This window comes from Hyperolius riggenbachi, chromosome 1, assembly GCF_040937935.1.
Source record: "Hyperolius riggenbachi isolate aHypRig1 chromosome 1, aHypRig1.pri, whole genome shotgun sequence".
Classification (NCBI taxonomy): domain Eukaryota; kingdom Metazoa; phylum Chordata; class Amphibia; order Anura; family Hyperoliidae; genus Hyperolius; species Hyperolius riggenbachi.
This window is the reverse complement of record NC_090646.1, coordinates 280,558,696-280,576,600: the sequence shown is the minus strand read 5'-3', so window position 1 is coordinate 280,576,600 and position 17,905 is coordinate 280,558,696. Positions and strand designations below refer to the sequence as shown.

The 17,905-nt window shown below is 38.1% G+C and overlaps 1 protein-coding gene across 1 annotated transcript in view; it reads left to right on the top strand.

The window, feature by feature from the left end:
- CFAP299 (cilia and flagella associated protein 299) overlaps positions 1–17,905 on the top strand; it is a 634,310-nt gene that overhangs the window by 528,913 nt on the left and 87,492 nt on the right. The window contains exon 4 of the mRNA XM_068271140.1: positions 11,186–11,328. Coding sequence (XP_068127241.1) covers positions 11,186–11,328 — 143 coding nt within the window. The remainder of the gene's footprint in view (positions 1–11,185; positions 11,329–17,905) is intronic.

Below are 17,905 nucleotides of genomic sequence, written 5' to 3'. Positions count from 1 at the left end.
CTACCGGATGAAATCTTTAAAACTTCTCACTTATAAGGACCACCATTAAAGTAGACCTGAAAACTTCTCAGTTAAAATGAATAAACATTAAGGCATGGCAGCAGTTTCTTTGCCCATCTTCAATGTCTGATTGTAAAAGCAAAGCTCAGGGAGCCTCAGTGGATTCTCTGTAACTTCAGGAAGTTGAAGGTTTTGACAGTACTCCCCACCCCCTTGTGACCACTTCATGATCTGCACTGTTGCAGAAGCCTAATCATGATATCACATAGTATGTGGATGCAGTTCTTGAGTGTGCCAGGACTCACACCGAAGTACCGTAATCGTTATGAACAGTCAGCACAGACCTTTGTTTTACTATTTTACCTTTTAGCTGATATGTGTTAGATAGATAGATAGAACACAATGGACATAAGACTATGGTAGGGATTCGATTGTAAGCCTCTCTGAGTCACAGTTACTGACAAGACCATATACTCTGTAAAGCCCCTGCAAAATTTGTTCATGCTACATGCAGCCTCTATATTCACCTGATACTAATACACAAAGATGGACACTTGTTGGTACCAACCCATTGAAAAAATGGGTATGGAATAAAAAGTTGGGACCCTCAACCTGATATTTCGTGACAAAACATTTAGAGGCAATCACTGCAAATAAACAGTTCTTGTAGCTGTTAATAAGAATTTTGCACCTGGTCATTTGAAACTCTCTTTCTGAGCAAACTGTTCCAATATGCATTTTAGAAAATGTCACTATTTTTTTTATGTTTTTCTTTCAACAGTGGAGTTTTTCTTGGTTTTCTTCCACTGAGCCCTCTGTCAATCAAAAAGTGATAGATGTTGCTATCAGACACTGATGGACCTTGGAGGTCGGCTTGTATCAGTTTGGAAGTTGTACTTGGCTTTTGTCTTTATACTTCTGCCCAATCTGGGATCCATTATTCTCTTGCAGCTTCAACTCGGGCTCTCACCCTTACGCGAGGGTTGTCGCCATGCACAGGCACACTATGCCTGTGCAGCCTATGCCTGTGCAATAGCATTGGAGAGACTCGTGCATGGAGGAAAACACTGTGCACAAGTAGTTCCAAGCTAGTGCCCAGGCAGCATGGTGGTGTAATTGTTAGTGCTCATGCCTTGCAGCCCTGGGTCCTTGGTTTGAGTCCCACCCAGGGCACTATCTGCATGGGGTTTGTATGTGCTCCCCGTGTCTGCACACCGGTTTCCTCCCACACCCTAAAAACATGCAGAAAAGGTAATTGGCTTCCACCTAAATTGGCCCTAGACTATGATACATGCACTACACGATACATACATAGACAAATAACTATAGTAGGGATTAGATTATGGGGCAGTTAAGTGACAAAACAATATACTCTGTACAGCACTGCAGAAGATTTAGGCTATATAAATACTTAATAATAATACTGTGTAGGCCATCTAGTGCCTTGTAGTTCGACTGTTCTCATAAATGGGCGGGAGTGCAGAGCTGCAAATCTATTCGACAAGTCCTTATTGAGTAGGTTCAGAGGGTCCCAGCACTGGATTGGTGGGGACAAGGAGGATGGGAGAAGCCTCTGGATCATCCAGAGGCTTCCAGCTACTGAGGTAAATATCTAACTTGGGCATTTTTTTCCTCTTCAGCTACAACTTAATATTTGCAAAAGTTTGCAGAGGAACATTTAGCTGATTGGTCCTATAGCCTTTGTCTTTAAAGTGCGTGTCTATAAGTTTTTTGATCTCTTCAAGCAAATCCCTTCTTTGCTTTCTCTTGTTTGTGTTCCATTATTCTCTACTCAGCTAGAAGGCCAGCCCTACAGCAAGGCAACAGCTTTAGAAGAAGGTCGGCAATGGTAGTTCCATGTTTCTCTCATGCACAATGTGTAAGGGTTTACTTGTAAACCCTTCTCCATAGAATTCTGCAGTACAGCATGTTGACTAATAACACCGGTAGCTTCAGTAATGAACACATTAGAAAACAAGGAAGATGGGCGTTTTTGAGGAGATTTTGTAGAGGAGACAAATAATTGTTTAAAAAGAGGTAATGATGGGAAAATCCGTAAGACAAACCAGCATTATTGGGTTATTTTCATTCATTACGTAAAGAAGGTTTTAAAATGCTTGAGCTGTAAAATCAGACTATTATTTATATCAATAACCGTAATCATATTGAATACATTCATAGTTCTTTAATAATGAATATAAGGAGATAAGGTGTACAAATCATTGCAGTGAAATTTCTGTATAGGGTATACATGTAACTAAGCTAGCTTTAGGAACCTGCATACATGTGTGCACCTCTGGCATCACAGATACTTGTGCAGAATATATTCAGAGTTTGTTTTGACTTTTTCAACTGCAGGGTGCTTTAAAGTTATTTTAAACACAAGATGAAAAATTACCTCCTATGAAAAATCTTAGGAATAAAAGTGAATTGAATAAGGCACAGTATGTTTGAAATGTCTTTCAGGCCTCTCTATTGGCCTGTTACTATAATGGACATTTCCACTAAGTGATTGTTAAACTTGAGAGGTGGTAGAAAGGAAGCTTATAGGACAATTGTAGCGAGAGGTAAGTGGGGGCTGCCATATTTGTTTCCTTTTAAACAATACAAGTTGCCTGGCTGTCCTGCTGATCTATTTGGCTGCAGAATTGTCTGAATTACACCAGAAACAAGCATGCAGCTAAGCTTGTCAGATCTGGCAATAATGTCAGAAACACCGGATCTGCTGCATGCTTGTTCAGAGTCTGTGGCTAAAAGTATTAGAGGCAAAGGATAAGCAGATAGTCAGGCAACTGGCTTTGCTTAAAAAGGAAATAAATATGGCAGCCTCCACATACATCTCACTACAGTTGTCCTTTAAACTCAGGCTTTCCTAGAAATTTGAAATTTGTATATAAGAGCACTCTTGTTTTTAGAGATGTGATTGCAGTTCAAGAAGAGAAGTACTGCATCAATATAAATAGGTGGCACAATACACTTAATATTGGATAGTGTGTATGGCCATGTTCACTTTCCTGAAGTTATTATGAAAAGTAGAATTTTTACAAAATATATAGAAATTTAGCTAAAAATAATTTTCTTGAAAGTGCATTGAAGTAATTTGAAAGTACAGAAAGGTGTTTTTGAAGAAATACTCATTATAATAATGCAAAAATATTTTGTTAACAAAATATTTTTGCAAAAATGTTTGTATGGTTCTGAAGTAATGCATACTATACAGTATATGTGGGGAGAATTTTCAAACGCAAACTAGGAATGAGCTAGTATTTCATGCAAAAGCATCTTCTGCAAGGAGCAGAATATGCATTAGAATAAAGGCATTTTCTGATACATGGAAATGTCCCAGTATTTATAGTAGAATTGTGATTAGAAACTCTCAAGCAGTGACTGGCGAGAGTTTTTGGATAGTCAATACTGATTAAACCCACATGGGGCTGACCCGATAACCTTGACTGCCCTGTTTCTTTTGGTCAATCAGTGGTAAACTCTCCTCACAGCTCCACTTTCAATTACCACTGTAAACAAATACAAGCATCCAAGGGTTTTGCAGAGTTCCTCACCTCCTTTACACTGCATTATTTAGTGTGTCTAAAGGAGTCAATCAGTCTAGCAAAAATTAACAGTTTGCTCCTCTACAGTGCTGATGGTTGAACAACTTTTCTTCTCCTCAGTCATGACTAACCCCCCATATTTAATTTCTAACCCTAATTCCCCACCTCTATTCCTAACTTTAACATCTCCAATGTCTACTTCCCTACCATCACCAAAGCCTCACCTTAACCAAACTCCTAATGCCTAATCTTACCTACCTTTTAATGACCACTCACTCCTTAAAACAAGGAGAAAGCCTAAAATCCCCTAAAAATATAACTGAAGCAGAAGTCCCAGTAAGATCTCCCAGAGTTGAGATAAACAGAGAGCAGAGCTGTACTGAAATTATTTATCCTCTATAGTAGATACATTTCCCGGGCACTCCCGTATTCCTGTGGTTAAAAAAGCTTTATTGTGTCGGCTTACAACCGTTTAAAACACAGTATGCTGCCAGCACAACACATATTAAATGCAAATTGACAGACCCGTTCTTGTTGTAAGAAAGGCTTTGGGGCGAGTTGGGGGCGGCGGCCCTTCTAACGATCGTTTAGCTGAACTCAGCGTCTTCAGAGGCAGTTTGGCCCAGTAACAGTAATCACAAGCCACCGTAGTGCCTGACTCTGTTTTCATTTTTTGCTATATATAGACTAACCAGCAAGCTCATGGTGACCCAGAACTCATTGGAGTGTGTAAGGGACTACAATGGTCCTAAAAGCCCCCTTACTAAGATGTTAAGAAAAACAAAGATGATGTCTCCCAAAACACCACTGCTGAATATATGCAAATTAACCATTGTACCCTTAGAAGCTAAACACATCTCCAGAACCGCTGGAATGCAATGATGTGTCAGCTTGTTAAATTGTACATAGCCATAATAATCCAACATGCATACAGACTGTTTCGGATTGTTTGATCCTCATCAGTGCATGGCATGGATTAATTTGGCTCTATGGAGTAGGGCTTGTAAACCGAGAGGTACAGACTAATAATAATAATAATATAATAATAATTTGCATATATTCAGCAGTGGTGCTCTGGGAGACATCTCGAGCTCACTCCAACCTGAATTATCGCAAATTCTTTCTGTGTTAGGAAAGCAAATTTTTGTTTTTGCTATATATAACTGAAATTATTTAGCACTGAAAAGGACAGGGCCAAGAGTAAATGGACTGCAGTGTAATGTTGGTGTGCAGGATTGGATGACGTTTCTTAGGCCTGGTTCTGTACAATTCAACATCCATGTAGTTTTTTTTTTTTTTTTGGTGATGCTGACTCAGGTGATAAACTTTATAAAGCTGCAGAAGACATTCTTTACAAAGGCAAGTAGAATACCAGTGATACTTTTTCTTAGGACAAAGCCCCTTAAGTCGTGCTATTATTTATTATTGTTATTATTATTTGAAGTCACAGCACTTTTGTTTTTGTCATACTCGAATGTTTAATTTCATTTTCCAAAAACACTGGAAAAATGCAGACATATACATATATATGATTTGAGTTTGTTGAATGCCCTCCCAATCTGGTCCTTTGAATTTGGGATTTGATTATTAGAGGTTTGTAGCTTATAAATAAACACCTGAGTGTAATGTTTGCTTTCTAATCCTAGTATAATAAGCTTTAGCTCGTCTGCTTAGTAATAAGCAGCATTTTGTGAAGCCTGGCTGTGCTTGATTATGTTGATTTTTGTTAACCATTCATCCTAGGTGTTTACAGAAAATAAGTGCCATATTAACGCAAGTGGCTCTCTTTCAACACGTGACTTTGTTGTGGGTATTTGGAGTTCCTCCGGGTGAATTTTATTGCAACATCTGGCGCAGTCACGGGTGGGAGATGGAAAGGGAATGTTAAGTGCTGTTGACCCTTCTTTTGTTCTGATGAACTAGTGTGACTAGATAAATAGCACTTCTTAATCTAACTCTCAACAGGAGAGGAAAATGTCATGTTGTTGAACAGAAAAATGCATAATCTCAGCAGGAATGAGGATAGGTTTATGCTAAATGGAATCTTCTCTCTCTCTTTTTTTACGGAACAGTTAAACTACAGATATATGATCCTGTTTTAGGAAACCCATTAACCAGACTATAACAATATAACTATTCCTGATTCTGGCTGAGGATGTAATACACGCTGAAAAAATCATAATCATGTTGTATATCTTGTATATGGTGGGAAAACTATATAATTTAATAAGCAGGAAGGAGTAATGTTCATAGAGATAACATTTAATGTATGTGTGAAAAGCTGCCACAAATAAGGCATCTGAAAATTGAGCATATAATGAAAAAATGGGAGGTTCTCTTCAGAAGACATTGCATATGGAAAGTGTTGGCAGTTTTAGAATACCGACGGCTAAAATCACACCTGGGATTTTCTTATGGCCAATAAAAATGTTTTTTGAATTGAAAAAAAACAAAAACAGCAAAGCGTAAAAATGCAAGAGGTAAACTCAAGATCACAATTTACTGCTGTTTTATATAAAACAACAATCTACCTATAATATACTTCTGAAACTACTCTTTAACATGTGGCTTTCACTGATAGTCTCACATTTTAGGTTTCACTGTTGGAGGCTCTCATCCAGAGATTAGTGAATTTCAACAAAATTCAACTTTGAAAGTTCAAACCAGATTTTAGTACTTTGGTACTTCAAGTCAGCAAAGTTGAATTTTTGTTGCCAAAAACAAACAAGTAAAAAAACACTCCACATCTCACAGTTTAACAGGCAATTCACTTGTCCCACTGATGTTTGCGATTGATGAGTGATGCCTAACTTGATTGTTTTTATGTGTATTCATAGGCAATTTCTTCAGATGTTTTTGTCAGGGATATCTGTGTGTTCACTGTGGTGTCAGGAAATCTAAGTTGCTGTGTGTGGTCTGGTGGGTGCAGGCTCTTACCATTCCCTGGTGGTCCTAGTGGGTTGGAACAGCAGTCCTATTCCTTGGTGCTTGTGGCAGATGCAGAGGAGCATGGTGGAGTATAGGATCTCTTCTTTTACTCACCTTCCCATCTGCTGCTCTCCTCCTCTTCCTCTCTGGATATGGCATCCATACTTGAGGGGATGGGAATGCCTTGCAGCACATCCTCCTCCGTACTGGCTACTATGAATGTAGAAGTGCTGTACATCAATACTCCACATGACAATGTAATCCCAGTTTGCAAACACAAAAGCACTGATACCTCTCAAGAAGTTTATCCTCAGCCACAACTATTTCACCTTTTGTGGGAACATTTACCTGCAAAAGATGGGAACTCATATGGGAAGTGAACAGTTAAATTATGGGGAAAATAAGAACAATGAACAAAAAGGTTCATTCGCTATTCAGCAAGCCCAGTTTTGGTTTCCCAATCCAAGTTTTTCTAAGGTGCTATTGACAACTGTATCATTGCGTATTACTCGCTGCAAACTGGATTATTGCCTTTCACTAAAAAGATGGAGTAATTCACTTCTCACTACTCAAAGGTAGATTAATTCAAACTCTGCTGATGCATAGGATTTGCTCACTGGAAGAAGTTCAAGTCAAATTTAAAATGATGTGGGAGGACTGGACTGTGTATAAGCTGCATCTTTCAAATGTTCCTGGCAGCCGATTGAGCAACTAGTAGAAAATAGAAAGTTATCCTACGTTCGCTTTTCTTATACAGGCCCTCTCCTCTAAAACAGGGAAGCATTACCTTATGAATCAGAAAGGGGTATCATTCTATGTGCTAACATGGCCTGTATCTGTGTAAATATCTCATTTTGTTACTGCATGATAGGTTCTATAGGGGATGATGCACCTGATAAATTGCTGTGCGCAAGGAGAGTACAGCAGTTTAGCTGTATTTATGCAAGTCACGTAATTTGCATTGCGCACATGACATGCAGTATGCACACAATATGCATTGCTAGAATAAAACACATTTAGCCATTTCTGTAACATGGATTATTTTACCAATGTGGGCACTCTGTACATAACTTGAGATGTGCTATGTTGGCATTTCAAGCTACATTACTTGTGTAAATAACAGTCAACTTGCCTCAGTTTTTCTTCCTACCTTGGTAGTCACACAGTTTTGAGCAACCAACCAGCTGAATCTATATAGGGCAAGAAACAAGGTGTACTGCGGGTTAACCAGCACACTTCACTATTGAAGTTGTATGTTGGCTACCACTTTTTTTCTATTCACTATTTATATTCAATCTGATTGAATTTGCCTTGTTTAATTTGGGGTTTTGTTGGGTTTTGTTGCCCATTATGTTGCATTGGGAATGCAGTAAGAATTTATGGTAGGACAATGGCTTGTCAAGCAAGCTAAAGAAAACAAGATGAAGAACAGAAGAAAATGTTGGACAATAAACTTGGAATTCAATAAAGTTTAGTTCAAGAATTTTTTATTTTTTTTTAATTGAGAAAAAATGATCAGTTTTTCATTTTTGTTTTAAAAAAAATTTGGTTTGGATATTTTAGAAAAATCGAATAGAAAAACATAAAAACTGTTTTTTTTTCTTATTTGATCATTTGATATTTTCCTGATTATTCAAACAAGCAGAAAAATCAAAGAGATCTGGTCAGAAAATAAACCCTGAAAAATTGAATTGTGTATGGCCACCTTTAAAGTGATACCTTTGACTTATTCACCTGGGTGAGGCTGACAGTTTGGTCACTCTCTTACTAAAAAAGGTGACCAGATTAAAAAAAAAACATGTGTACTCGCTGGTTGTCCCACAACAATAGGAGCAGTTTACTCTGCAAATCAGAATAGATTTGCTGCCCCCTTTCAAGGTACATTTATCCCCCTACCTCAATGTTACTAGCCACTTGGCTTAGAAGTATAGGGATCACACACTTTCAGATCTGCTTTCCTTCTGTCTCCAACCTGCATACCCAGGCAGGAGGGAGGCTACACATTCCTGGAATGGGAGCTATGTTTTTTATAATCTATTGTTTTCTTTGTCTCACTTTCAACACTCATAAGCATATGCACATATGAATTCAAATGCATGCCTGCTGGAAAAATGTATCCACCAGACATCATACTGCATAACTGTAGCAAATTTCTTTACAAATAAGACAGGAATGATATCTGTGATGCATAGCAAAACATGGAAGCCAAGCGATGGCTTAGTAAACTAGACCCTAAGAATGTTGGTTATGTGATATGTCACAAGGCTATATTTAAAGCTGGATCTATGCTGTAAACAAACAGTGCTGGATGCACAGTAGAGATGGTCCAAAAAGTTCGCCGGTGGACAGTTCCCGGCAACTTTCTGTTGTTCGCGTTCTCAGGGGAACTGCAAACATATGGCAAATTTAACCCGCCCTCTAAACAACTTCATGGAACCAAACTTTGACCTCTTACCGCACAGTCAGCAGACACATGGCAGCCGATCAGCTAGATCCCCCTCCTGGACTCCCCACCCCCCTATTAAAAAGCAGTTGCGGTGGCCATATTGGATTCATTCTCTGCTGGCTGCTGGCTGTTAGTGAGAGCAGGGTCAGACTTGCTGCAGATAGGTAGGGAAAGCATTAGCTGGACCTGTGTTCTTGTTCCTCACTTGCAGTGAAAGCACCCCAAACAGCCCTTTTAAGGGCTAGTACATCGGTCATCCATGTTTTTTTGTGTGTGAGTGACACTCCACAGCCCACTGACACCCAGAGCTGTTTGCACACTACCGCTGTTGCTACATTAAGTTGCACGCAAAGTAGCACTCCAGTGCATTATTATTTCACTGTATTCTGATAGTACTATTGTATTTCTTTGTGTGTGACACTCCACAGCCCATTGACACCCAGAGCTGTGTGCACACTACTGCTATTGTTGTTGCCTCATTAAGTTGCATGCACCACTCCAGTGCATTATTATTTCACTGTATTCTGATAGTACTATTGCATCTCTCTGTGTGTGACACTCCACAGCCCACTGACACACAGAGCTGTGCATAATGTGATTTCTGCCCTTTAGGGATTAAAACCCGACTTTGTGTCAACAATTTTTGGTGGGACTTTTGGCATGGATCCCCCTCCGGCATACCCCCTCCAGGTGTTAGATCCCTTGAAACAACTTTTCCATCACTTTTCTGGTCATTGTAGGTTTTAACCTTCCTGGCATTATGATTATTTACAGACCGAGGGTCTAAAAGCTGCTAAATAGTTTCACAAGTGTTTAGACCCTAAAAATAATAAGAAAAAAAAACATACTGCAGAGAGATCTGCAGCAGCTCCTGCATATAACGTACTCAAAAATTAGATTACCGCTTTGAGCTGTGGATTTCCGTCCCGAGCCTGACTCTAAGGAGGTTAAAATTCGCCTGTCCATTGAAGCCTATGGCGGTTCGCCGGGTTTGCATGTTCACGAACATTTGCGGAAGTTCGCTATTCGCTAACGGAAAATTCTACGTTCGCAACATCTCTAATGCACAGTTATCTTGCTCGCAGAGAAATAAATGATTTCTCTGACCCTGCCCACTGTCTTCTACTGAAATGGGGAAATGCTTGTCTTATTTTGGATATGGCTTTAAATCATAAAGTACCACCATCGCAAAAAAAATTGAACATTTAACATACATATGTACACATACATATAAAATGTACATTTTCCCAGACAGAAATCCACTAAAAATTACCTTTTACTTTGCCATTTTTGCTTACATCAAGTATTTTAAACTGACAGCTCTAAACCTCTTGCCAACAGGTTTTGGACTAGCAAAATCAATTAGCCCTTTGCACACTCACATGCAAGTTCTATCATGCAAATCAAACATCCAGGAACCACTGCTATCCCTACAGCTAAGTTAAAAGTCAGGATCTTCATTACCAAAGACCAGTACCAGTATGCAACAGTCCTGAAAATTTGGCTTGAGCACTCCTATTAAAAGTTGGTCTATATCAAGTGTGTGCGGGATAAAAAACTGTTACCTGATGTATATACGACAGCTAGCACACTCCAAATAGCACACAGGTAGCACATTCTAAATTAACAGCTGGCAAATTCTCAAGGGAATGTTTTTCTAAACATCTTATTTTGGCACAGAGCTGCACCATTGGGCGCCACCAGTGACTTGAACACCGGAGCTAAAATTAGTACGGTAGTTTTGCAATTGGCAATAGCCGGTGCCCAAATTACATGTTGCCCCAGAGTTTCTAAAACTCAGAGTGGGATTAGTAATTAGCGAAGTAAGGAGTTTTGCTATGGCAGGATGAGCTGTCTTTTAGCTTAACCCTGCACCCAAATTTGCCTGCACCATTTTTCAATCCAACTTATTCAAGGTGAGTTTTCTCTGAATTTCTGGTATGTGCAAGCACTCAGTAGTGCAGTGGATTCCCAATGATCTGGATTGTAAAAAGAAGCATTCAAGTACAGTTATTAACTACTATATTGTTATACTGTACAATACAAAAGTGTTAATAGATATGTTTGTAGTACTGGCATTTATAAGTAAATAAGTACTGGAAGAAATATGGAGACCACTGCACATCTCCCTGAAAAAAAGTGCTTTACAATACTGTAGTTGGCTTGTTGATTTGCAAAAACCTGGATGTAACAAATAGCTATATTGTTTGTTAATCTACCTTAGGAATCTGTCTTCATTTTCACTTGTTATCTTTTTCAGTCCATTATCTTCATTCGAGACAAAAACTCTCATGGGCAGGAGCTGTCTGGCTATATTGATTTTGCTCATCGACTGAAAACTGAAGACTTTGAAGCATATTTTAGTGGCAAGAAAAAACTTCTCCCACGCCCCACTGACTTAAGGTACCAGTGATGATAAGCTATTTGCTAATGGTCATTAAATGTATAGTAAACATACAGTAGATATCCCAGCGGATGCGTTGCTTTCCAGTGTGAACTCTGAACTCCCATTCTTCTCTCAATTGTTTGGTTTATTATGTATTTCAAATCTAAAGGTAGCAAGGTAGCCATACACCTGATGATTATGGGCAGTTTCGACAAAGAGACAAATTTATCTCTAATCGAATCTGTTTAGAGATAAATTTGTCTCTTTGTCGACGCTGGCCATATACTACTGGCCGATTCCCGTCCGATTTCTGCATGAAACCTTCAAGGAATCAGCTGAGCCCACTGCATCTGCCCCCCGCTGCCCCCCAATTTATAAATGTGCTCCAACCAGTGTGTGCATTTATACATTACCTGTCCTGTAGTAGGCTCCGCGCAGTGTCCCTCCATCTCTCCGGGTTCTAACAGCCGCATACACACGTACACACTGATGGCACATAGTGCCTGACGTCAGACACTATGCGCTACAAGCATGTATGCAGAGCCTGGAGAGATGGACGGACACCGCGCGGAGACTTCTACAGGACAGGTAATGTACAAATGCAAATATGGGGGACATATTTATACATTACAGTGGCAGCTGTGGGGGTTTGGTCGCTCGTTCCGAAATCAGCCGCCGTACTGCCGCACACATGACCAACCAATTTTGCCCCGACAGCTTGCAGCATGTGTGATCAACAATGCGACCAATTTTTGTCCTGAAATTGGTCACTTTGCCTCTCGGGCATGCACTTAGCGGCACCGATTGTAGGTGCGAGGGGAGGGGTGATTTGTTTTGTGACAGAAGCAACCACTCACTCCCCCTCAGTTACACAAAATAGTCACACATTTTAGGAGACTAAAGTTTGAGGTGCTTTCAAGCCCAAACCAAGGGCTTTTTAAACAAAAAGTCTCATTAGTATTGTGCAGGGTTGTATCATTGTTAAAGTAATCATAATGTTCTGTCACTGAATAAGCATTTGTTAGACTTTGAATACCCACTCATAACTAGTTATAGTACTGTACATATTTTTTCTTATTTGTTTGTAGCTTCCCCTATAAGTGCATACTTTGTTTCATTATCATTATCTTTACAATGTTGTTTATGTTGCCCTGATTTCTGAATAAAAGTTAAGATTTAACCATAAGCCTTGTACTCATGCTAGACCGCTCTCACCCAAGGTGGCTGGTCAGAGCAGTCTCTGCATATAATCTAAAGTGTGTATAGCTGACCCCCAGGTCTGCCAAGGTTATTTAAAAATCTGACATGCTGGATCTTGTAGGCCACAGCAGAAATGGGTCAAAGTAGAGGAATGTTTGGTTTAGATTTGAATTAAAGACCCCTGAAGAGGGTGTCTGTTTTTCCTTTCCCAAAAATGGGTGAATGCATGCTTTGGAGAGATAACAAGAAAAGAAAAAAAACGTTGTTGTTTTTTTTGTCACAAAGTCGGGCATGGAGGAAGGAGGTAGCTACACCACCTGGGTACTATATATGACTTGAGAGGTTCACATGGAATTATAGCTGCTGATGTACATGTAAACTGAGTATATACCCTGTTTCCCCTGAATATAACACCAACCCCAAAAATAAACCCTAGCATGATTTCTCAGGATTTTTAAGAATGTTATAAGCCCTGCTCCAAAAATAAGCCATAGTCACAGTTCATAAAAAGACCATTTAAATAGTGTCCAGGCAGCTATGGGATACCTTTACAAAAGTTACATCAACTGGCAATAGAATGCAGCAAAACAGATAGACCCTTCTCCAAGAATTACATTCAAAATACACCACACAAGACCCAAAACAATAAGGGTTGGCAAGTGCCAGCCTCTCAGTAAATGTTGATTGTTGTACATGGAAAAAGTAAATACCGTAGTCACAAGAAATTCATGATGGAATTTAGGGTTTGTAAAGTTATGACGATATTCCAAAATGTGATGACAAGACTAGATTTAAATAAATGTTTATTTATTTTTTTTGTTCAAGAATAAATGAAGATTGTTGTTCATGATAAAATAAGACATCCCCTGAAAATAAGCCCTAACACATCTTTTTGAGCAAAAATTAATATAAGTCCATGTCTTATTTTCATGGAAACGCATTATTATGCTGAAACCGTGTCTTAATGTGCCTTATGTTTTGTATTACTATGTAAAAATGTTAATATCCATGGACAGCAGAGTAAATATCTCTGGCATGTGGACTTTTTACATTTTGAAGATTATAAGTTACCAGTTATTTTACTTTCAACAATTTAATTTTTGAGGGATATAATATGTAACTGTAGCCATAGCAGATGTTATGCCTGCTATGTTAACTTGCTTAGATGAATCTATATTACAGCAAATGAAATCCTTTGTAGTTATTGAAACCCTTACTTATTTGCTTTGCCAAGATATGCAGTGACCAGCGGCTTTAGCCAAAGTTAAGGTGGTCTTTAATTGTGGTTGCGGTTTTAAAGGATTTAAATACAGTATTGGCTGTGCTCTCTGAACCTCAGCTATGCAAGCCACAATATTTTCAGCTATCTTGAACTGTTTTATTATGGACAAGAGGTTTTAACTAGATTTAGATCATATTCCAGATGTATTATGTTTTATTGTGCTGAAGTTTAAAGAAATAAAGTTTGAATATAATAACTATACTGCATGTGTACAATTGGAAATCCTATATGTAAATATACCATCCAAAGCTTCTGTATATATTTGTAGTGCCGGATAACGTACGTGTTATAAAAATAAACACAAAACCATTTTTTATTTGCTTTCTCCTTTTGCATAAGTGAACCCTTGGGCTCCAGAGTAATGAAATATGTACAATATTAACCAAATACGTTAATGTTTTTACAACCTATGTTATAAACTTACTTCCAGGAGGTTTTACATTTCAAAGGCTCTTTTTTTAAATTATTTTATGAATTATATTTGCATTTTAGCATTTGTAATTTATTATATTTATAAGTTCACGAAAAGTGAACTTACAACATAAATATACTAAATCACTCCCAAATTGCTCCCTGATCAGTAATGCAATTGTAATGCATTTTTGGTTTTGCCCTGAAATGATCTGAGATCTCACTTGCTTCCTGTTCTTTACAAGTAGGATTGCTATCTTTTTTCATCTATAGCAAAAAAATGTTTTCATTACAGGTGAAACCATGTGTAGTTAAAATGGAACATAGAAGTATTTTCATGTTTCCATAAAAAAAAAAAAAATACCCACATATAAAATCCCCATAAGAATAAGGGCTGTTTTGACATTTTAACTATGTCCCTATTTAAAGCGAGACTGAAGATTGAATAAAAACAAAGTGCTTCACTTACCTGGGGCTTCTGCCAGCCCCTTGCAGCCTTCCTGTCTTGCGTCAGTCCTCCACGAGCCTCTGTTCCCCCACCTCCATCTAGTTTTGTTACCGCCGACGCGGCAACTGCCTGCGCGCCCCGGGCCATGCATAGCAGGATGCTATTACGAGCGGGAATGCGAAGAAAGATACATGTAGTGTAGGGCACGCAGGCGAAGTTGCCGTCGACTTATAAGTCGAGGGTACAACAATAACCAAACTAGCTGGCGGCGGGGAACAGAGGATCATGGAGGACTGGCGCGAGACAAGAAGGCTGCAAGGGGCTGGCAGAAGCCCCAGGTAAGTGAAACACCTTATTTTTATTCAATTTTCAGTTCCGCTTTAATCAGCAATTACTTTATCCCTACTCAAGACTCTGGGAAAAATAGTCTTTTCTCCCAAGAATATTTTATTTTTTATACTTTTTGAAGCAAAAAAAAGAAGAGAAAAAATAGAAAAAATGTCATTTTCATTTCTCAGTTTTCACCCATTATAGTGTTTAAATAAAAGGTGCTACTTTACACAAAAACTACACATTTTATTTCTTTTGTTTATCACAAAACCTAAATTGTGTTCCTGTCACAATTTTTCGTGATGAGATTTTAAATAAAGGTGAGTTTTTGTTACAGTGTGTGCTTTTCACCTTGAACTGAGAAAATAATAAAAGTAGTTTTAATGGTAAAAATAAGGGAGAAAGGATAAATAAAATTTCTATTATGTAGAGGACGTGGTCTTAAACGTGGACATGGTTAAACGGTGTATTTTACTGAAAACATTTTCACTGCATCCCCACTGTTATTATTTCCCTATTTGCCCTATTATCCTATTATTTCCACATTTATCCTTTATACAGATTTCCCTAGTAGCCTAGTGGTTCCCCCATACACTTCACTAGTGGTCTAATGGTGCCCCATGGTAGAACATAATGATGGCACGTATTAAAAAGGGCTCCACATTCACGTCAATGCACATCTTTTCTCTATGGGTGTCAAATATATAAAAAACAACTATATCGTTTGAAAAAGGGCACACCATAAATATAAAACAACTATATTGCTTGTTATCTTCAACTTTCATTTCCATACCAACTTTATTGATTACAATAACCCATTATTTAAACAAATAATAGTTTGTAAAACTGTATAATTGTTTCTATAACGGTTCCCTATGCTTTCTCAAACAAATCGTTTACATTTCAACTTTTTGCAGCACATGGAGCAGCTTCCGCGATTCTCAACTATGTTACAAAGTATCTTACGTAACCATTTCAGCCCGCGGGGATTTTTCACCTTATGCATCAGAGCAATTTTCACCTCCCATTCATTCACTAATAACTTTATCACTACTTAACACAATTTATTGATCTATATCTAGTTTTTTCTGCCACTAATTAGGCTTTCTTTGGGTGGTACATTTTGCTAAGAATTATTTTTTTATAAATGCATTTTAACAGGATTAATAAGAAAAAATGGAATAAAATCTTTATTTCTCAGTTTTCTCCCATTATAGCTTTAAAATAATCCACGCTACCATAATTAAATCTATGTATTTTATTTGCCAGTTTGTCTCGGTTATGACACCATTTAAATTTTGTCCCTATCACAATGTATGGCGCCAATATTTTATTTGGAAATAAAGGTGCACTTTTTCCGTTTTGCGTCTATCACTATTTACAAGCTTATAATTTAAAACATTTTCGTAGTATACCCCCTTCACATGCATATTTAAAACGTTCAGATCCTTAGGTAACTATTTGTTTTTTTTGTAGTTTTTTTTTTTTATTGTAATTTTTTTCCATTAAAAATGTTATTTGGGTAATATTTTGGTGTGGGAAATAAAGTTAATTTTTAATGTTATTATATGTGCAAATTTTAATGTAAAATGTATGTAGATGTAGTTTTACTATTTGGCCACAAGATGGCCACCTTGAGTTTATTTTTTTCTCCTTGTGCTTCTCGATCACTGGAAGCACAAGGAGAACAGGGAAACTTTTTTTTTGCAGAAAGACTGAAGCCTCTAGTAAGAGAGCTTCGGTTTTTCTGCTGGGGACACGGATCGTGATTGGGAACCATGTTCCCGTTCACTGATCCCAGGGCTACCGGGGCGTCCTTGCGATTGCGCACGGCACCACAGCAGAGCAGCCGCCTGGACGTGAGGATTTTGTGTGAGAGTAAGAGTATTTAGGTTATGGATAAATATTGGTAAGTATTACCCACTTTGTCCTCCTTGACGTATAAAAACGTCAAGGAGGACAGGCGTGCTCCCGCGGCTGATCGCGCGCGTGCACGCGCACTCCCGGCCGCGGATTCGGTAGCCCAGGAATCAATGTATCGGGCTATGGTGCCCGATCACTGATTCCTCTCCCCCGCTGAAAAAGCGACAGCTTCTCTCGGAAGCTAAGCTTTTTCTGAAGCTATGTCCCTCTAAGTGTACATTATACGCTTAGAGTGACGTCATGTAAGCAAAATCGAGATTGCCATCTTGTGGCCAAAAAGTAAAACTACGAGTAAAAGTAAAAAAACATTACAATACACAAATATTTCCCCAAATAAAACACTATTTATATCCCACCCTCCCAAAAATGCCCACATAAAATGTTTAATAAAAAAAAAAAAAACTTTACTATAAAAAAAAACACATAAATATTTACCTAAGGGTCTAAACTTTTTAAATATCTATGTAAAGATGAAATATTTCTCTCTATTTTTTTTTTTATAAGCTTGTAAATAGTGATGGATGCAAAACGGAAAAAATGCTCTTTTATTTCCAAATAAAATATTGTCGCGATACATTGTGATATTGACATAATTTAAATGGTGAAATAACCGTGACAAATGGGCAAATACAATACGTGGGTTTTAATTATGGAGGCATGTATTATTTTAAAACTATAATGGCCGAAAACTGACAAATAATGAATTGTATCATTTTTTTTCTTATTCTTACTGTTAAAATGCATTTACAGTAAAGTGGCTCTTAGCAAAATGTACCCCCCAAAGAAAGCCTAATTGGTGGCGGAAAAAACAAGATACAGTTCATTGTGATAAGTAGTGATAAAGTTATAGGCTAATGAATGGGAGGTGAACATTGCTCGGATGCATAAAGTGAAAACGACTGAGAGCTTAAGTGGTTAAAGATATTCTACTATATGAATGAAGTAGTAAAATGTAATGAAATTAAACTATATTTTAGCACTTTGCCCAATTTTGCACTGG